We start from the raw sequence: 21,409 nt of genomic DNA on the forward strand, positions 1-21,409 counted from the left end.
TTGGAGTTTTGTTTAAAACTTTGAATGGAAAAATAAAATTTTATTTATTCAAGGTAACTTGATACACAGCTTTTCGGGGGGAGGGGGTGGAGGGAACTATTGGGTGATACCAAGTATACGTAGGTTATTCATTTCCAAAATGGTTAAATTATTGACACATATACATCCACATATGTAAAATATACTCTACATTAAAGTTAGAGGCTATAGCCAGTCAATAGATCACTGTTATATATTTTTAAAAAAATTAAGCTTTACCTATGCACATGGGCTTTGAGCAGATTTTAAGTAGTTCCTGAATAAAAATCAAAATTGGCTATCAGTTGCCACTTAATATCTTTCATCACATGAAGAAAAACAAAATTTAGAGAGTCCTTTGAAAAGGATGAAAAATCAGCTAATAAGCAAGCTATGAAGTTTATAACAGTTCTGCAGGTGGGGGTGGCAGGGATTCATTGAGATCTTGCTCAGAGTTAGGAAGAATACATAACTCCTGACATTGAATCTCATTGTTGGAATCTTCCAGGGTTTTCATCAAATCTGGTGGCAGGGTCAAATTAGGTGAGTCAAGGGGAGGCGGAAGTGACTGTTTGTACTCAGAATTATGATCTTCACAGACTTGACTGAGACAGTCCAGAGGTGGTGGGAGATTGGTGGAATCATATGGAAGAGGAGATGCCGTTGTCGTTGTCATTGTGGGTTCGTCAGATGTGTTACTCTCCTGTCCTTCCAAATCAAGAAGGGGAGGAGGAGGAGGCAGATCTGCGTCATCTGAAGAAACGGCAGTGCCAATTGTTGATCCACCAGCACTATCCTCAGATGTACCATTTCCTTGATCTTTTATTTTCTCTGTTTTGAGGTTGTTGGAATCGTCAATGTTTTCACTTGATTCAAACAACTTAATTTCTAAGTCATCTGCTAAAAGTGTGCTTTTGCCTGGTTTCCAGGCCACAAGTGAAATAATTGATTTACGTTTTGTGGATACTTCATTTTCTCTGATGTTATCCAAACATATATCAGGGGTTTCACCATCAGCAAATGGAGATCTGCCTGCCCAATTTTGGTCATTTAAAACTGGTTTTCTCAAGCATTTGCATAGTACAATCATGATAATAGCTACCAACATAGAAACCAGAATTACACCAACTATTATGGCAGCTGTTGAATTAGAATTGCTTTTATGTGGCATTTGTGTGTTACCAGTATCTTCTGGGATGAATCCTGGTGTAAACCTAGGTGCACTTTTGACAGCTGGTGTTGGTTGTATGGATAGATTTTGAATAGTCGGTGGTACTGGTTTTCCAGAAGAGGTGTGAACAGACGATGGTCGTTGAGTGGATCGATAGACAGATGGTGGCGGTTGTCTGATAGAAGTATGGGCAGATGTTGGTAGTTGTCTGCCAGAGGTGAACACAGGTTGTGCTGTTTGTTGGGAGGTGGTGTTGGCCGTGGGTGTTGGTTGTCTGGTGATGTTATAGGTAAATGGTTGTCCAGCAGTAGTATGTGCTGCTGGTTTTCCAGCAGCAGCTGCTGTTGGTTGTCCAGCAGCAACTTTGGCAGTTGATGGTCCAGAAGAAATGTCGTTGAGTTGTGTTGATTGACCCAAAGGGTTCCCTGTTGTGTTTTGAGAATTAGCCAGGACATATGGCCTTGGTGAGCTAAGTAAAGCAGACTGTGGTTGTGACTCTGTTGCATTTGCATTTGTCTCTGAGGAAAATGTATTGTTCAGGTATCCACAAAACAAAATTAAGATGAAATACTTGGGATCCATTTCAGAATGTTTCCTTTTTACCACTGGTTTTATAATGAAAAGAAAAAAGACAGACAATTAGGTCTCATTTGAAGTCTGGCATAAAGTAGTTGGGTACCTGGTAAGTATTTATTATTCCTAATTTAGACTTGATACAGTAAAGGCTAGTGTAAACAACTCTTGAATATACTCTAATTTACCATACAACATTTGGATCTTATAAGCAGTGTTTTCTCTTAATTGTTTCATAAGATCTGTACTTGGCCCTGCTTCATTACGTTACAATCCTTCATTTCACAAACTTCTCAAATACATACGCTCTGTATGCCGGTTCCATGTACTCCTTATTTTCTCTCTCTTTGTGACTTGAAGTACATTGATCCTGCTGCCGTGAAGGGTACCAGAAACCATCTATTATTTTATCCAAAGATCTTTTCTTTCTCTCTCTTTTTCCCCCCTCTTTGACTATATTTATCTTAACTAACTATTCCTTCACTGCTATTCAAAGAGCTCTTTATAGTAGTCTTCCTTTTGTGTTTATCTCACTAGCTCCTGTTTTTTTTTTTTTTTTTGTCTCCTAAATATTGGCACTTGATAGTTAGTCCTCATGTTATCTACTTTTCTTTGATCCTGAGTCTATAAGATTTCAGCTCTGTCCTTTATGCCAAAACTCCCAAACATGCACATCCAGCCCAAATCTCCTTAATTCTAGTTCCATTTGTGTGACTTGGTGGTGGACATTTCCATGTATACATCCCACTATCAGCAAATTCAACATTTACAACAGAATGCCTCTTCATCTCAAAACTGACTCTCCCAACTTCTCTGTTTTAATGGTAATACCTGTGTACGTTTCTTATGCACAGAGTCTATTTTATGAGTAATCTTTGCAACATTATCAGTGTTTAGCACTATAAATTTTATGTTAGGACCTCATATTTTTAAAGGATTCAGCTCAGAGTCCATGGCTCAAAATCCCAAAGTGAGCTTTGAATCTGGATGAGTCAGTTTTACACAGTTGGTAAAGGAGTCGTGCTGCTGCTTTCATTCATTTATTGATAAACATCATCTTTTTATCAGGCCCTCTTCTAGGTTTAGAAGGTAGGGTAGGGGAATGATTTTAGTTGTAGAAACAAACAAGTAATAAATAATTACAATAATTTGATGAGTTTTCTCATAAAGGTATGCAGGAGATACACAAAGGAACCAATCTAGCCTGGGAAGGCTTTAGGGAAGGTTTCTCAGAGAAGTAAAACTTGAACTGAATCTTGAAAGATATGTAATTAAGCAAATAAAATATTAATCTGGGGGAACATCCAGGCATGGGAAAAGAAGGCATGTATATGTTTGCATGTATACGTTTGGCAGTTAGGGCTATTTGTAAGATGTGGCAGATGCTTAAATTTGAAAAGTTAAGTTCCAATTATTCTTCTGTCACCTAACTTCCTATCTAACCGTGAGAACTAGTCACTTAATCTGTCCTGTTCTCAATTGTATTATCTCTAAAGTGAGGAGTTATAGTAAGACTATGTTCTGTGTGTAATATTCTTGTTTCACACACTCATTAGTCACAGTGGTAACTATTCAGTTATTTTTTTACCTTAGGGCGGGGGGGAAAGTCTCAGTGTTTTAGATCCCAGTATATATGATTAGAAACTATGGTTTTTCTATGATTCGTAGGCCAATCTGAGAGGGATTTGATGTTCTCTACAAGGTACAATAAAAGGAGAAGAGGAGCTCCCTCAACTTGTGCAAATAAGTAGATTTCAGTGTGTTTGAGTAGTTTTCATTACTTACTCCCCTATTACTTGGTACACAATGATGACAAATTGTCCTATTTTCATAGAAAAGAATGATTTTTTCCTGTACAGTCTCTTTTATTTTCTCTCTGATACTTCCAGCCTAAATTTAAAAATATTTCTTCTTTAAACTCTCCTGCATACTGCTGGTGAATTAATCTTAAAAGCACATATGGCCAGGTTACTTTTCCCTTGCTTGTGATTCCCCATTGCTGTCAACATAAAATTCTCTACTGAGTTTTCTTCCTTCTGGCCTGAGCTTAACCAGTACCAACTCATATCTCTTAACTGAAGCTTCTCATACAGCTTCTGAGTGCACCTCTTCCGCATCTTACGTACTTTCTGAGCACACACTTTGTTTCCTAAACAGACACTGTTTATTATGCTGTTTTCACCCACTTAAAGTCTGTTCTTTTTTCAAACCCAGCCTTTCCCCCCTTCTGACTACCTATTTGAACTTGTCTTCATCTAGACCTCAGCTTAAATTCCTCTTCTGAAACCAAGTTCTCTGTGACTGCCAAGAGAAATTAGTCATTCCCTGAACCCCCTAGTTCTTGTTGCCTTTATGGTTCCTTAAATAATTCTTCATGTATTAAATTCACTTTTACTTCTAATTTCTTAAATAATTGTGTTTATTTTTATTACCTTTTCACATTTTCTTTTTATTATACTCACTCCCTCAAACAAGATTATAAAGAACCTTGAAGAATGCAGACAGAAACAAATAAAAATACTTATGTAGAACATACTATGTGCTGTACTATCTCAGGTGTTTTACATACTTTATTTCATTTAACCTTTAAATAACTCTATGTAGAAGATAGAAAAATCCTTGATTTACAGATAAAGAAACAAATTCAAATGTGTTAAGCAATTTGCCCAATGTTATATCACTAATGGTGGCAGACTGGCAATTTGTACCCAAGATCATCTGATTTCAAAGCATATGCTCTTTCTCTTGCTACCCTAAACTGCGTTGTTTTTACATTTTGATTCTTTTACAAGAGGTTGCCATGTATTTTAGGAGCCCAGTAAAGTTGGTTTCCTTCCATTTAACTTTTTCACTATTCATTTATACTTATACCAGAATGTAAGCAAAGAAAATGAGATCCAAGTTATTAAATTCTGCATTTTATCCATTTTCCTAAAGGCTTTTAAAAAATATGTTTTTATTGATTTTTAGAGAGAAAGGAGGGGGCGGGATACAGAGATAAAAACATCAATGAAAGAGAAACATCATTGATTGGCTGCCTCCTGCATGGCCCCTTCTGGGGATCGAGCCTGCAACCCCAAATGTGCCTCAACCCACAATCTCTTGGTTCCTGGATTGACATTCGACCACTAAACCACATTGAACAGGCACTAAAAGTTTAATAGTCAAAAAACTAGAATTTTTGCCGAAACCAGTTTGGCTCAGTGGATAGAGCGTCGGCCTGCGGACTGAAAGGTCGCAGGTTCGATTCCGGGCAAGGGCATGTAACTTGGTTGCGGGCACATCCCCAGTGGGGGGTGTGCAGGAGGCAGCTGGTCGATGTTTCTCTCTCATCGATGTTTCTAACTCTCTATCTCTCTCCCTTCCTCTCTGTAAAAAATCAATAAAATATATTTTTTAAAAAACTAGAATTTTTTTGGCATAAATATGGGTATTTGAATCACCTCTAGATGGTTGTCATTTCCTACCTGCTATTCTTACAGATTTCCACCCACCTGCCAAGAAAAGGCCTCATCAACAGAGGTTATTCTTCAAAGTTTCCGTTTAGTTTTTTTAAAATGCCATCTGAAGCAACAGAAATACAGGCCATGAATTGTCTTCAGCCAAAAATGTTCACTCTTTTGTGACTTTGCTTGAAATTTTTTTAAAAAACATACATGGTTCCTCTTTTCAATTAGTTAAAAAAAGGGGGGGGGGGCATTGGGGAAGGAAAGAGCCCAAACAGGAATCATACTTAAAAACCCAGTTTAGTTTGTAAGATCAATTTTTATAGGTTCACGGCCTCTTTTGTCAGTAAGAAGATCATAGTACCTTCAGTATATGATATTTTTCACTCATCATTTAAGCCTTATGATAATACTAGAGGCCTGGTGCATGGATTCGTGCACTGGTGGGGTCCCTTGACCTGGCCTGCGGGGATCAGGCCAAAACCGGCTCTCTGACATCCCCCAAGGGGTCCTGGATTGTGAGAGGGCGCAAATCTGTGCCCTGGGCGTCTAGTATGCATATAAAATTTTTGATTAATCTCTTCCTGCCCTCTCTCCTACCCCCTTCCCTCTGAGATTCATCAGTCTGTCCGTGTTTCCATGCCTGTGGTTTCCGCTCCTGCATTTAGCAACTGCCCCCTGGTGGTCAGTGCGCATCATAGCTACCGGTCGAGCAGTCAGCTGGTTGGCCAGTTGCTTAGGCTTTTATATATATAGATTAAAATCAAAGTTTATTATTCTATGAAATATTAAAACCAAATTCTATTTCCCATGCTTCAATTAGTTGTCTACCCTCCTAGCATATGCTATGTCAGGATGCTTGAATCTGTGATAGAATTCTACACAATTTAGAATAGTTCAGAAAAGAGTGAGCAGGACTTTAAAAAAGAAATAGTGGGTATAATTATGAAGAAACTGTGGCTTTTTTTAGTTCAGAGACAAAGCTTAACTGAGCATTTTAAAGTGCAGTTACAGTAAAGCAGGAGTTCCCATATATTAGACATATACTAAAAAGTATAATACATAAGTATATTAAGGGTCCACATTTAAAATTAATGCTGTTAAGTTGGACATGTAAGAAATATGTCATTGTCTTTTCAAGGGAATCAGATTCGAAGAGCATATCCTAGACAGAAAGGCAAGTGTAAGTGAACAGTATCAAAAATAGTATCTGAGTTTTAGTTACTTTGATAATAAGTTAACAATATAGATAAAATAGTTTAAAATTAGTAGTAGTGTAACTTCAACTAGTGAGGTTATGAAACCGTAATCGGAATAAAACAAATCTATATCTTGAGGAAGAGCAGAAAGGGAAATGAACCTTGCACTATGATAGGTATTTGATGACCATCTTTTATCAATAATAATATCTACCGTTTACTGAGTACCCACTAAATGCTAGCACTTTCCTATTTTACTGAGCAATGTAGTGTTATCTTCCAGATAAAGATACTGAGACAGCAGAGAAGTTGGGTAATTTGCCAAAGTGTCACAGCTCTGAATAGTGGCACTAATACAGAAACCATATCAGTCTTATACCAGAGCCCTTTCCTTCTATGCTGCACTGTCTTTCATAGTAAAATTATGAAATAAATGCTTTATGAAGAAATGAGATGTGAGCTCTCTGGGAATAGGTATGTAAGTAACTTATGGAGGTAGTCTTGTATAAAGGACAGGAAAAGAGCTACTAAAAATAGATATGGTAGTTTTGAATGATTACATATATAAGCTGTCATATTTGACATGATTTTTAAAAATTAGACATTGAAAAGGATCAGATTTATATTTAACATTTAAACTTACTCAGAATTCAAAATTTTCTTCTAAATAGAATTGTATTGGAATTAGTTGAAAAACACAAGTACTATTAAACTCTAAATTTAGGACTGGCTCTTTAAAAATATTTGCACAAGTGTCTAAAAAAGAGTTTAAAATCTTTATTTTCTAACTTTTGTAGTAGTTATATAGAAGAAATCTAAAGTGGACTTCTTTAAGTGTAAGCTATAAGTATTTATGAAATGCTGATATAGGATATTATCCATTATGAATTTATTCATGATATTATAAGTCTATGAGAACTCTTTGCAATTTTTATTTTTGAGGATATTCACTTTAACTTCCCAGTTTACTCATAGAGTAGTCATCTTGAATGCATATTAGCAATTTTCTATTGTTTACTCTGTGGGTGTTTTTTCTGTATCTGTTTTGCACTGTTTACTAAAGTCTCAGATAATATGACATAAATATGTAGATGATACATTTTATCATAACAGTTTTATCTTAGTAAACTTTAAAAATATTTTCATGTCATCATTTTAATGTAATATTTTCATGTTATCATTCTTAAATATAAATTCTATTTGTATAAAAAATAAAGCATATATCATAATGATAATCGAGTACCTCATCTATATTCCATTGGCTTTATAAATTAAGTGAAGGTGACTATGGAAACTAAAGGGGATTAAAAAAATAAAAATAATTTAAATCTATGGGTTCCATTATGTACAGGAAAATTTTATAAAAAGCAAATCAGAATTTTTAACTGTTATTTTGGGGTTGTAAATTCAATCATATCCCATGGATCCTAGTTTTATTTCTAGTTGTTAGCTTTATCTGTCTTGGATATAGTTTATTTCTTTTAACTATGGAACTAAGGTTAGCAAAACCTAGGTGAAATTTTATATTATGCAAACCTAGGTGAAATTTTTTCTTCAAGGCAAGTTCAACACTCAATAGTTTTTAATTCCACACAACAAAATCACAAAACCTATTATAGACGTCTTTAGACTAGCCGTTTACATTTAAAACACTACTGTCATTTTAGTTTTAAAAATAAGATTTAAATAAAACAAAGATCAAACCAAATTGCCTGTGTGAAATTTTTCTTACCTCAGCTGTTAACTTCTTTTGCAGGATGCTAAATTCTTGTTCTAACTGGACATTTTGGTGATTTGGCTAAGAAAGCAAAAGGGGTGGTTCCATTTAGATTAAAAATGGTCCTCTAGCAAACTGAAATGGTTTCTGTAGAAAAAGAGGAAGTTTATCAGTAGTTGGTTCCGGAAGTGCAATAAGCCACAAAATGACTAAGAAATACACTACTTTAACAGAACTTATTTTAAAACCCATTTTGGAGCTACATGATTTGAGTGCTTTTAATTAATGTTTGTAAGTAAACACTTGAGGCTCTCTAGTACTGTGATTCTATAATTTAAATATTTAGAATAGAGCTTTGGAGAGCAAATTGTATGTTCTAAGGAAAAACTGCCAGTTGGGTTATCACCCACAGTGAGATTTCTTTTGTAAGACGTGAATGATGAATTCTGTTTACTTGTATGACCTTAGGCAAGTGACTGCACTTCTGAATCACCACTTCCTCCTCTGGAGGAATATTTCTCTTCCTGAGTTGTTGTGAGGATTAAATTAGATAACATAGCATGTACAAATGTCTCGCAGTAGGTAGCAATAAATGTTAATATTATTTCCTCATACATAATTTAGGCAAAGCCCAGGTAAAAGTATAATTTGGTTGGTTGTGTTTTGTTTTTGTTTTGTTTTTGGTTTTTTTTCAAAGTGTGTATACATTTTTTATTATTTTTTTTTTAAATTAAATCTTTATTGTTCAGATTATTACAGTTGTTCCTTTTTTCCCCCCCCATAGCTCTCCTCCACCCAGTTCCCACCCCACCCTCTGCCTTACCCCTCCTACTGTCCTCATCCATAGGTGTACGATTTTTGTCCAGTCTCTTCCTGCACCCCCACACCTCTTTCCCCCCAAGAATTGTCAGTCCACTCCCTTTCTATGCCCCTGGTTCTATTACATTCACCAGTGTACTCTGTTCATCAGATTTTTTATTCACTTGGTTTTTAGATTCACTTGTTGATAGATATGTATTTGCTGTTCATAATTTTTATCTTTACCTTTTTCTTCTTCCTCTTCTTAAAGAATACCTTTCAGCATTTCATATAATCCTGGTTTGGTGGTGATGAACTCCTTTAGCTTTTTCTTATCTGTGAAGCTCTTTATCTGACCTTCAATTCTGAATGATAGCTTTGCTGGATAAAGTAATCTTGGTTGTAGGTTCTTGGTATTCATCACTTTGGATATTTCTTGCCACTCCCTTCTGGCCTGCATAGCTTCTGTTGAGAAATCAGCTGACAGTCCTATGGCTACTCCCTTGTAGGTAACTGACTGTTTTTCTCTTGCTGCTTTTAAGATTCTCTCTTTGTCGTCTGCCCTTGGCATTTTAATTATGATGTGTCTTGGTGTGGTCCTCTTTGGATTCCTTTTGTTTGGGGGGTTCTCTGTGCATCCTGGACTTGTAAGTCTATTTCTTTCACCAGGTAGGGGAAGTTTTCTGTCATTATTTCTTCAAATAGGTTTTCAATATCTTGTTCTCTCTCTTCTTCTGGCACCCCTATAACTCGGATGTTGGTGCGCTTGAAGTTGTCCCAGAGGCTCCTTACACTATCTTCATATTTTTGGATTCTTTTTTCTTTTTGCTTTTCTGGTTGGGTATATTTGCTTCTTCATATTTCAAATCTTTGACTTGATTCTTGGGATCCTCTTGTCTGCTGTTGGATCTCTGTATATTATTCTTTATTTCAGTCAGTGTATGCTTAATTTCTAGTTGGTCTTCTTTCATATCCTCCAGGGTCTCACTACATTTATCGGCGGTTTCTAGAAAATTCTTGAAAAACCTTATAACCGTGGTTTTGAACTCTATATCCAGTAGTTTGCTTTCCTCCATTTCTGTCATTTGTGACCTGTTTCTTTGTCTCCGCATTTTTTATGCTTCCCTGTGCTGGTAGAGTGGCTTTGTGTGCTAGGTGTCCTATATGGCCCAGCCTCCCCAATTACCTGAGGTGGACACTCTTGGTGCACCCCTTTGTGGGCTTTGTGCACAGTCTTGTTGTAGTTAAGCCTTGATTGTTGTAGGTATCACTGGGAGGAATTGACCTCCAGGCCAATTGGCTGTGAGAATCAGCTGTGTCTACGGTGGGAGAACTTCTGTGCTGAAGACACACTTATGGGGCAAGACTTGCTTTAGTGGGGCTTTGGCGCTCACTGAGTCTGCCCCCTGAGTGTGTCCCTTATGGATCTGAGGAGTTGTAATCTGGATGGTCCCACTCTGACCACTGGGTACACTGGCTCTTGGATCTAAGGAGGTGCTAATTTAGCTTCTGCCTGAGGCTACCCAGCAGGAGCTACAAAGAGATCTGCAGATTCCCCTTTCTTGTTTGGGGTTTGGAGGTGCCCAGATGAGGCCCAGCTGTGAAGCAATGCAAGCCGCTGTGGGGCCTTGGGCCTTCTCTTGGAAGTTCTGGGTCTGTCTGGCCCAGCTGCAGTTTGTTAGGTAATTTTCAGATTGCAAAGGGCCGGGGCATTCATAAGCAAAAGCCTCTGCCGCAGCTTGGGTGGGGTGGGGTCTCAGGGGATCAACAGGGTGGAGCAAACAGCTATGGCTGATCCTCAGCCCTGCCCTAAGGGGCCCTGCATCTCAGTGTCCCGGTAATCGCTGCAAGCACCTCTGAGAGAAAGCCTCCCTCGAGTTCCGAGTTCTGCCCACTGCCAGACAGTCCAGTTTCTCCCCGTATGAGTCTGGGTCCCCAGAGACTTCCCGGAACTGGAGTTCAGAGCAGTCAGGGGCTTGTGACTCCCTCCCGATTCAAAAAGACAACCGTGTCCTCAGTTGCCAGCCCTTTCCATGTGCGCCTCTGTACTTCTGCACTTTACTTCCGCAGCTCCTCTGAGTCTCAGTGTGCTTTTCTCTTTCCTTCTAGTTGTAGAACTTCCACTCAGCCAGCCTTCCTGTGGTTCTGGATGATGTCCGTTTTGTCTTTTAGTTGTATTTTTGAAGTTGTTGTGGGAGGCAGCAATTTCCGGTGTTTACCTATGCCACCATCTTGGTTTCTCCCTAATTCGGATTTTTTGACCAAATACTTTACTAAATGATTTTTTTTAATCCTCACCCAAAATTATTTTTTGGAGAGATTTTTTAGAGAGAGTGGAATGGAGGGGGGACAGAGAGAGAAAAAAACATCAATATGAGAGAGACACATCGATTGGTTGCTTCCTGCAGGCACCCTGACCAGGGCCTGGGAGCAAACCTGCAACCCAAGTATCTGCCCTTGACCAGGAATCAAACCCATGACCCTTTGGTTCCGGGGCCAATGCTCTAACCACGGAGCAAAACCAGTTAGAGCAATTAAATGATATTCGAGTTCAAGTCCATAACTCTTTGATTATCTACAAAGTAGGTACTTCCATGGAAAAATAAGTTCAGAATCACTTTTTAAATAAGTTAACTGAGCAAAGTATATTGAAAAAAGTGGGAGTCAGTCTCAATAAAAATTTCTTTGGCCAGGTCACCTTCTACCCTGTTTCCTCATCTGAAAAATGGAGATCATAATTTCTAATTTATTATGGGATTAAATAAATGTAAGGTGTCTACCCATAGCACGTGTTACAGTAGAAACAAACAGTAAATGTTAAACCATGCCCTGCTTTCCCCTGGTCACTGCAGAGGAACACAGATTATTAAGACCCAGTTCTCAACTGCAAAGAACTTATTACTTTGTACAAAAAAATGTTTGAGGGGTCCCTACTATAGAGAAGGATATAATAAAAATGCTATAAACTTTTGATTCACTATTTTAAAATCCCTAAATTAAGTGTGTGGATCATAATACCCAGGGATAGAAAACAAAAGTGTCTTTGTTCAGAAATAACTTTTAACATTTGAACTCAAAACATATCTTAACTTCTCATTTTTAAACATTGCCAAGTTTGGAAAGAATTAGTTCTGTTTGTTCATAAGCTATCATTGGATGGTATCATTCTGAGGATACAAGTTTAATAGCCAAGGTAGGAATAATGAATTTTAATCCTGTAGTAGAAGCTTTCTTGTATTGTGAGAAAATGTTTGACCGGTATATTGAATATTGGTTGCCTAGCTAATTTCTTATTTTTAAAAAGACAGTAAATTATTTTAATTTCCAACAAGTATTTATATATGATACTTGATTCAAGGAGTGCTTTGTGGTATCAGTATGTATTCCAGTACATAATCTCAAATTTTTAATTTGTACAAAACCAGAGCTCTGCCCAGTTTCATTTCAATCTGATTCCTTTTACCCCTCAAAATTCAGCCTCCTTCCTGTCACCATGCTTGGCATGAGTATTCTTTGCCTTCCTTTGGACTTTGTTGACATTTAGATTCATCTGGAATAATATAGATATGGTTTGTTATTTAGGGAATGAACTTTATGACAAATGGTAATACATTGATGATAAAATCAATGCTCTATTTTCCCCTCTCATTTTAAGATGTAACCTAGATCGTTGGCACCATAGAACTTGTAAGAAGTGAATTTAACCAAGAGCAGTATTATCTAGGGAGTAATGCAAAAATTACCAATGCCTGTATCTCACCCCATTCCAATTGAATCAGAAGGAGAGGGTGGGAATAAGGCATTGGTGAGTTTTTTAAACTCCAGGTGATTCTGATACACAACCAGAATAAAAATCATCAACCTAGAAAGGAGAGTAAGATTGTGGTTATACAAAATATATAAAATATTTTCCTACGTGGCTAGCATATTGTCCAAAATAAATGATCAATAAGGAATGTGATTTTTAAAATGTGGCCTGGTATTTAGTTAATATGCTGTGTCAAGTTCAGTAAATAGTTGGGAAGTCTCTCAGACCAACTTTTTGTAATATGTTTAATTGAAGATTAAAGTCTTTATTTAAATGTAAGTCATTATTTTACTTGAATGTAGTTTCTTTTTTTTTTAATATATATTTTATTGATTTTTTACAGAGAGGAAGGGAGAGAGATAGAGAGTTAGAAACATCGATGAGAGAGAAACATCGAAACATCGATCAGCTGCCTCCCGCACATCTCCTACTGGGGATGTGCCCGCAACCCAAGTACATGCCCTTGACCGGAATCGAACCTGGGACCCTTCAGTCCGCAGGCCGACGCCAAACCAGTTTCAGCTGAATGTAGTTTCTTAAAATGTTAAACATGCCCTGGCCAGTGTGGCTCAATTGGTTGAGCGTTGTCTTGTGCACCAAAAGGTTGCCAGTTTAATTCCCAGTCAGGTTAGATGCCCATTTTGGGTTTGGTCCCTGGTCGGGGTGTGTACAGGAGAAAACTGATTGGTGTTTCTCTCTTACATTGATGTTTCTCTCTCTCCCTTCCCTTCCTCTCTCTCTAAAAAAATAAATAAAAATATACTTTTTTAAAGGCTAAATATTTACCTAAAGTAGCCTATTTCCAAATTCACACACACACACACACCTTTTCTTTGCTCATATCCCATTGATAGTAAAAAAATGAAATTGGTCATTTATTAGGCCACTTGGCATCCTTGAAGTTGAAAAATCAACTTTCGGATATTTGCTACAAATAATCCAAAGAGCAGTATTTATACAATAGAGGTATGTTACACGTAAACAGTAAGATATGCTTTACATTTACAGGTAGTCTTCTGTTGTGGCCATAATCTCATCTGTTTCAATTGTGCTTTACATGTGTTCTCTCAGATAGTAAAGTGAATGCAAATATACGTAGTCAGTTTTATTCTAACAAAGTCTTAATTTATTATACAAAATTAAAAGTTTTAATTAAATATTTATAGTAGAAAAACATTTTCTTATGTTTGTCATATATAAAGATGAAAACATCTAGCATAAAATTAGCTGTGTTGATTTAAGAGCTGGTAGGGATTTTTGTCACATTCAGCAAAGGAAGGTACCATTAAACTATACAGTTAGAAATTTGAATTCTGTTAGATGTTGAAGCATATATTTGCCTCTAAGGACACAGTAAAACTATTCAAAAGTTTACTTATTTTCAAAGATCATCTAACTACTGTTGCTGAACAAGAAATATTTAATTGTCAATTTCTATTTCTATTAGTCAGTTTCTTCAATTTGTCTTTAAAATCTTCTTACATTTTTGGTTGTTTTATTATCTGCTTTTTAAAACATTCAGTGTCAGGACAAAAGTACACCGTTTAAGTAATTTAAGTAAGCAGGCATACGTCTCCCCTTCTCACCTGCTTAATTCTAAATTGCAAGGCCTGCCGTGTAAAATTTTAGATCATCAAACCAACATATTGACATTAAATATAAAACTGACTTCATTTTTACTTCCTAACGTTTCCCATTGCTACTTTGCATTTTTCTTCACTAAAGCATCTGTTAGTTAGTGAGTTTTCCAGTTCCTTCTTCATCTTTTTTTCCCCTTGTAGCTGTGAGCACTCCAGCAGATTGCATCATTAGGTTGGGCCCTGTGAGCTGTTTTGCTCTGTTCCAAGTGTCTGATTCAGCAGGCCATAGACCGCTGCTTGCCAGAAAATCGCCATTGCTTCGAGGCTGGCGCTTGCCTACTTGTTTTGATCGCCTGAGATATGAGACTTTGTTTGCCAGAATCACTGTGGATAGAAATAGAAGGGTGCAGATAAGAAAAAGCACTGCAATTATAATTAAGCAAACTAGCATAGCCATTTTGTTGTTGTTTTCCTCACAGGCTTCTTTTTTGAAAATTTCACTGTGACTTTTGCTTGTGTTTTCGATGCTCTGTAATGTCGGAGCACTGTTCCTAGCAACCGAAGGTGTATAAAGCTCCAGTTCAGATTTAGGGGTGAAAGATGTGATGTGAGGCGATGCTGCTATTTCAGGCATGTTTGTAGACTTGCTCCTTTTATCTACTTGAGGAGTTGCAGAGTTTGTGTTACTGTTTTCGTTTTGGTTTCTGCCTGTCTTATTTTGAATATCTGGATCCCAGACAGTAGTGTTGTTAGCCCCTAGATGGGTATAGTTTGTTCTTATTCCAGAAGACAAAGAAAAAACTGTTGTCATCAGAAAGGCAAGGTGCAGGTAATGACCTGTGTGTTTCATGTCCGTGATAATGCCAGTAACCTGTTGGGGATAGAAATATAATTTGAGAATTGGTAAAAGAGTTAACGGTTTCTGATTTTGGTAATTGTATTAAAAGATCAGACAGCTGATATGTTACAAGTAAGCTGCAAGCTCATGCCTGACATTTGCAATTCCTTCTTAACCGTTTTTTTTTTCTATTAGGCTATACATAAAGAAACAGTTTTAATTTCTGTTATTCTTTTAAGTGAATGCCATGGTTTTATATTGTGTTCTCCCTCTTAAGCATGCTAGACTTCAGCTTTGAGTCATATACTTCTGCTTTTTTTGATTCCTCCCCCATTTAAGGATCCTTTTTTGCAGAAACTCCCCACCTTCTAACATATGTGTCATCAGTCTTTATAGTAAAGGAGAAATGTGGCCTTAGGCATTTCGCTTCATGCATGAAAATAGCTTTTTTTTCCCTCCTCAGGAAAGGGGAAATGTGGTAGCAACCAAAAGAAAATGGACTTCAAATAGGAATTCAGGGTGGATATTTTTTAATTTTTCCTTCTTGGGTATTTATCTTGAAGCTTAGAATAAAGCTGGTACTTAGAAATATATCCCCAGGATTTGTGAAAGCAATTTTATGGTGGCGGTTCTCTCTTTTCACCTCTGTATCCCCTGACTGACTGTGGCTTTCCGAAAGCAAAGGCCAAAGGCGGCATGCCTGTTTTCTCAGCCTAAAAATCTGGCATTACAAAGAAAAAGAGGCAGAACTCTTCTGAATAATCTCAAAGGTTTAACAAAAGTTACTGACTTTTTTATATTATTTATGCCTAGCATTTTTTTCTGTGAATATTTTGACATAATTTTTAAAATAAAGTATACAGTAAAATAGAAATAGAGCCTCAGGATCATGGGATTTTAGACTGAAGTGGGAAGTCAAGGCAGATGGTAAGCATCTCAACATATAAATAAAAAGGTTGCATTTCAGTTGTGGCTCTGAGCTCCCTGGAAGCCAGTACACAAAGGGGATAAGACTGTTCTAATTCTCATTATCCACCATAGAATTGGTGATTTAAATAGAACTGGTATATCTGTTCAGGGACTGGTAAGCCAGAAAGACTTACCACCATTATTGAACTATCCCTTTTATAATAATATTCCAGTTTGTTGGAGCTACTTTTCTAAGATTTTTATTGTTAGTAATCATTTAAGGGAACTAGAAAAAAAAACTAGATTATTCTCCTTTTTTAATTTAGCTTTGATTCCGTAGATCTAGGAGGGACTTGAAATTCTTCATTTCTGACCCAACTCCCAAGCAACATAGGTGCTACTGCTAGTCAGTTTCACAGTTTTATAAGAAATAGTGTATAAGAAGTAGCTTATAATAAATAAATGATGCTAACTGGAAATTAACCTCTGAAATAATATCACCTATTAATAGTAGGGAGGAAAAAAAACTTTTATTATCTGCTCTAGAATTAAGATTACTTTTTGGATTATGACCTTTAATAAACAGTGAAAGATACGGTGCATTGACTTCTACGTAATAGTGTTCAGCTTCCATTTTTAAGTTGAATGGCATAAATCTTTGCCTTCTTTATGATTCTTTCACAGAGAAATACTTTAAATTGGGTTAGCAAGCAATTTCCATCCTTTTATACTAGACTGGCCATCTGCATAGATGGTAAAATAATTTAAAGTAGGTTGTTATTGTCACATTAGTTTGTTAACAATGTAGTACGCATCCTAGCATTCACACACTTTTAACAATGCTTACCACGGGATGGATAATGGGCCCGCTGTTGATTGTCTTCAGCCAGATGTCCTGTCATCCCCAAATAAACAAACTGTTAACAAAATGAGACTTTCTCTTATTCTTACAAGTTCCCAAGAATAGAGGACTGTCTATATTCCTAATTTAAACCAATAAGGCCAGGTTATGTTATTAAAAGTGTCTGTGTGTGTTTTTAATCTCTGGTCATTTTCAATAACATGTTTAATGCCTAAGCATTAATAATAAATTTATTTTTTAAACTTTTTTTTCATAACCAAACTTTCTAATTGACTGTAGAATTTAAACTCAGATCCTTCCTAGTTCTAATTTAAAACTCTATATTGATAGTAAATCTTTCTCATTTCTAACTTAAGTTTTACCTAACAGGACAGAAAAAAAAAGCATACATTTTCCATCACTTATGATTCTACTTTGTTAGTAAGAGTCTTAGGTACTATTTGAAGCACTTCCTCAAACACGAATCTGTACAAAGTTATAAGTAAAGGGCATAAGAAAAGCCATACATATTACCTACCTTGCAAAATGGTTGGTCAAAATCTGATTATAACCTTATTTTAATAAGCCACTTCTTTTCTTGTCTTTAAGCACAGCTTGCAGTAATATAAAGCAGAACAGACTTGGAGGAATAGGAATGTTAAAGTAAATCTGCAGCAAAAAAGGGCATGTACAGCTAGCTTTCCACTTTTCGAACCAAACCACAGATGATGACACATTTCCTTTTCTCTGCAACTGGAGCACATGTCACAGGGGAAAAAAACACCAGAATTTCTAACTTGTCTAGCTGGCCACTGGCATGACAGGAGGCTTTGTGGAACAAATCCCGCCTCCAGGGCAGGGAGGGTTTTCCTCTTAATGTCTTTTGACCTTATGCTCATTATATATGCCTGCTTTATAAGCTTTTGGATGACATATTAGTATTATTCAAAAGAAGATGAAATGGCATTTTCCCTGCAGCATTAAAATCACCTCTAAAAATTTTATTTGTATGCACAGATTGATTTGATAAATGAGTTTGGAGACCTGAGGTATTGGTCAAATAATAGAAACAGTGATATACATAACCCACATCTCAAATTATGGAACTGCAACGATTTGAGAAAGTACGTAGTAAATTTAGATTATATAGGACAGAACATGCTTTTGTGTGGTTTAGTGTGTGTATATACACACACACAACACACACAGCCTCTCTCTCTGTCTCTGTCTCCCTTTCTCTCTCTGCTCCGCCCTTCTCTCTCTCCTTCCCCTTGAATGTCCTTTCATCACCTCATTTTTCTCCCATAAGTGGCTGCCCCTCGTGATCTCTTTGTTTTTGTTCAAGATAGCAACATTCTTTGTAATCTCAGAGGCTTGTTATATAGCAAGTCCTTTTAATTCAAGTCCTTTCTTATAGCCCTGATCTGACCTAAGACAATGTTGATTTTTCCTTTATATTCTTAGATCAGTTTCTTTTTTATGATCACCATAGTACAGTTTTGAGCCACATAATGACAGGCCACATATACAATGGTGACCCCATAAAAATACATAATGGAGCTGATAAATTTCTATTGCCACTAGTAGCCATGGTAACATCATAGCACAACACATTGCTCACGTGTTTGTGGTGATGCTGGTGTAAACAGACCTACAGCACTGCCAGTCATATAAAAATATAGCTCATACAATTACAGTAATAGGCCATACCATCTAGGTTTGTGTAAGCGCACTCTGATGTTTGTACAACGATGAAATAGAACGTTTCCCTATATTGTTAAGTGGTGCATGACTGTATTTTAAATCCTTATTAGGCCATGTCTAGAGTACTACAATATCTTTTTTACTAGCCCTGACTCCTTTATATATATATTACTTCCTTTGATCATATCACCCCTTTCTTTAAAAATTAGAGTTGAATAACTCCTTAACACCTATAGCAATGTTTCAGAAATGTTCATGCAAATAACCATTAGATGAGAGGGTTTTTTTAAAAACAATGAAAACTGCTAAGCCCCCCGTCATAGATTTATATGTACTAGTAGGTCTGGGCTTGGTCCAGGAACCTGCATTTTTATCAGGCACCACAGCTGATTCTCATGCTGGTGTGACACTCTGAGGAATACTGAGCTCTTAGGAGAAAACCTAAGCCCCTTAGGTGAACAGTTTTGGTCCCTTCACAATTTAGCTATTATGTATTTTTCCAGCTTTATCTCTTAGAACTTCTCTGTGTGAATCCTCCATTCTAGCTAAACTAGCTGACTGTTGACCTCAACACTCCTAGTTACCTATCTCTTTTCCTCTTTACCTCTCTCCATGAGGTCTGCTAGTCCCTCCTCTTGTTGAGTTTGAAGTTCCTCCTATCCACGTCAGCTGGTGTGTCTTCTAAGTAGCTTTCACTGACTACCCAGTTTGTATTGGTCTTCCCTCTTCTGAACTTAATAGCACTATTTTTCTCTGCATTAATAATAATGCAGAGATAAGTGATTATATACTACCTCATACTTTCTCTTTGATCTTGAAATTTTTTTATTTTTTGAAATATATTTTTATTGATTTCAGAGAGGAAAGGAGAGGGAGAGAGTTGGAAACATCATTGATGAGAGAGAATTATATCGATCAGCTGCCTCCTGCATGACCCCTACTGGGGATTGAGCCTGAAACCCTGGCATGTGCCCTGACCAGGAATCGAACTGTGACCTCCTGGTTCATAGATTGACGCTCAACCACTGAGAGACAACAGCTGGCCTCTTTTATTTTGAAATCATATAACTTGTCTCATTTTTATCTTACTTCCAACAAGATTAAAAGCTCTGAGGTGAGGATACTCATCTTAGCCTAGGTTGTAGTAGTACTACCAGAGTCATCAAGTATGGAACACTGGGCCAAAGTTCATATAGGTTGTTTTGATTGAAATTCTAGTACTGTGCTTCTTCAGGGCTTTCTGTTGGTCCTGACCTTGGCTGCTCACATTGTTTAGCATTATTTTTAGTATAAGCAACAGATGAATAACATGGCTGGCTTAATTTTAAAAAAATGGAACTTATTGGCTCATACAACTGAATAGTCCAGGGATAAATTTGATCCCAGGAGAGGCTTTATCTAGGACTCAAATGAAATGGCCAGGGCCCCAGTTTCTTTATTTCTCTGCTTCGTATCTTCAGTTTTTAGGCATGCTTTTCTTCAGATCTCAAGATACGAGCTAACAACTCCCAGGGCTCTGTGTCCCCTTGTTTATAAGTCTAAATTTCCAAGAGTTTAAACTGCAGTGTCTTAATCGGGCCTCTTTGGCTCTGGTTGTCCTAATTTGAGTCATTGGATCACTACTGAACCATTCTCTCTGGTCAAGATAGGATAAATGAATTCACAAAGCTATTCAGTTCTCTCCAGGGCTCCAAGTGGGTCATTCCCACCCGGACTGTTCACCTGGGAAGTTTGGTGGGCCTGGAGGCAACTTACCAGTGTCCACTGCCTTCTTCCTTGATTGACTGTGATGGACAAGTTTGTTGTTACTGTCATAGCTCAAAGTTTTCAAATTGGAGATTTGTCCCTTCTGTTTTACTTCAGCATTACTTCTCAATGTCTAAAGAACAACTGTTTTAGAAAAAGGATCCAGCCCTGGCCAGGTGGCTCAGATGGTTGGAGCATCATCCCATGCATCTAGGTTGTGGCTTTGATCCCTGGTTGGGGCATATACAGGAGGCAACCAGTCGATGTTTCTCTCTCGCATCAATGTTCTCTCTCTCTCTCCCTCTCACCCTTTATCCCTCTCTCCCTCTCCCTCCCTTTTTTCTTCTCTCTTGATAATCAATAAAAACATATCCAAACATATCCTTGGGTTAGGATTAATAAAAGGATCCAGACTTTGTATAATTTTTTATTGTTAGTTTTCTCTAGAAAGCTAATCAGAAAATAAAGTAATAAAACAGATTAGTAGCATCTATGTATCTATTCAGAACTCTGTTAACAATCCGTGTCCTTTTTTTGTCATCTTTTTTAGGTTCAAAACTGGTCAGATCAACGGTGATTTGCTAATATACCATGTCTTGCTGACTTTAAAGCCATATTATGCAAAGCCATATGAAATTGTAGTGGACCTTACCCATACTGGGCCTAGCAATCGCTTTAAAACGGACTTTCTCTCTAAGTGGTTTGTTGTTTTTCCTGGCTTTGCTTATGACAATGTCTCTGCAGTTTATATCTATAACTGTAACTCCTGGGTCAGGGAGTACACCAAGTATCACGAGCGGCTGCTGACTGGCCTCAAAGGCAGCAAAAGGCTCATTTTCATAGACTGTCCTGGGAAACTGGCTGAGCACATAGAGCACGAACAGCAGAAGCTACCCGCTGCCACCTTGGCATTAGAAGAGGACCTGAAGGTGTTCCACAATGCTCTCAGGCTGGCTCACAAAGACACCAAGGTTTCTATCAAAGTAAGTGCCACTCTGTGTTAGCTTCACTGCCTTTCTTGACTAACCAGACTGTACGCTGGCCTTCCTAAGTGTCCCTGT

At 37.3% G+C, this 21,409-nt stretch overlaps 3 protein-coding genes across 11 annotated transcripts in view; 1 reads left to right on the forward strand and 2 right to left on the reverse strand.

Moving 5' to 3' along the window:
- NF1 (neurofibromin 1) overlaps positions 1-21,409 on the forward strand; it is a 330,198-nt gene that overhangs the window by 266,168 nt on the left and 42,621 nt on the right. For all 7 annotated transcript variants that reach the window (XM_070395208.1, XM_070395205.1, XM_070395211.1 and 4 more), the window contains one exon: positions 20,899-21,331. In XM_070395208.1, the coding sequence (XP_070251309.1) occupies positions 20,899-21,331 (433 nt within the window). The remainder of the gene's footprint in view (positions 1-20,898; positions 21,332-21,409) is intronic.
- On the reverse strand, positions 24-8,247 carry EVI2B (ecotropic viral integration site 2B). Its single transcript, XM_070395212.1, has 2 exons — positions 8,140-8,247; positions 24-1,794 (listed from the first exon to the last, which is right to left on the reverse strand). Exon 2 carries the CDS (start codon positions 1,769-1,771, stop codon positions 419-421), a length of 1,353 nt encoding a protein of 450 aa, XP_070251313.1. The 5' UTR covers positions 1,772-1,794; positions 8,140-8,247; the 3' UTR covers positions 24-418.
- EVI2A (ecotropic viral integration site 2A) lies at positions 13,095-17,634 on the reverse strand. 3 transcript variants are annotated; one of them, XM_070395216.1, is made up of 3 exons: positions 17,437-17,634; positions 16,905-16,952; positions 13,095-15,181 (listed from the first exon to the last, which is right to left on the reverse strand). In XM_070395216.1, exon 3 carries the CDS (start codon positions 15,158-15,160, stop codon positions 14,462-14,464), a length of 699 nt encoding a protein of 232 aa, XP_070251317.1. In that variant the 5' UTR covers positions 15,161-15,181; positions 16,905-16,952; positions 17,437-17,634; the 3' UTR covers positions 13,095-14,461. The 3 variants fall into 3 exon arrangements, with proteins under 3 accessions (XP_070251317.1, XP_070251318.1, XP_070251315.1); XM_070395217.1 differs by having other exon boundaries at positions 16,905-16,974; XM_070395214.1 differs by lacking the exon at positions 16,905-16,952.

Source organism: Myotis yumanensis, unplaced genomic scaffold, assembly GCF_028538775.1.
Source record: "Myotis yumanensis isolate MYYU_CA2020_CCGP unplaced genomic scaffold, mMyoYum1.0.hap1 SCAF_16, whole genome shotgun sequence".
Lineage (NCBI taxonomy): Eukaryota > Metazoa > Chordata > Mammalia > Chiroptera > Vespertilionidae > Myotis > Myotis yumanensis.

What these genes read in the sequence shown, in the direction of transcription:
- EVI2B (XM_070395212.1), bottom strand. Translation starts at nt 1,771, where the DNA reads ATGGATCCCAAGTATTTCATCTTAATTTTGTTTTGTGGATACCTGAAC.
- EVI2A (XM_070395214.1), bottom strand. Translation starts at nt 15,160, where the DNA reads ATGAAACACACAGGTCATTACCTGCACCTTGCCTTTCTGATGACAACA.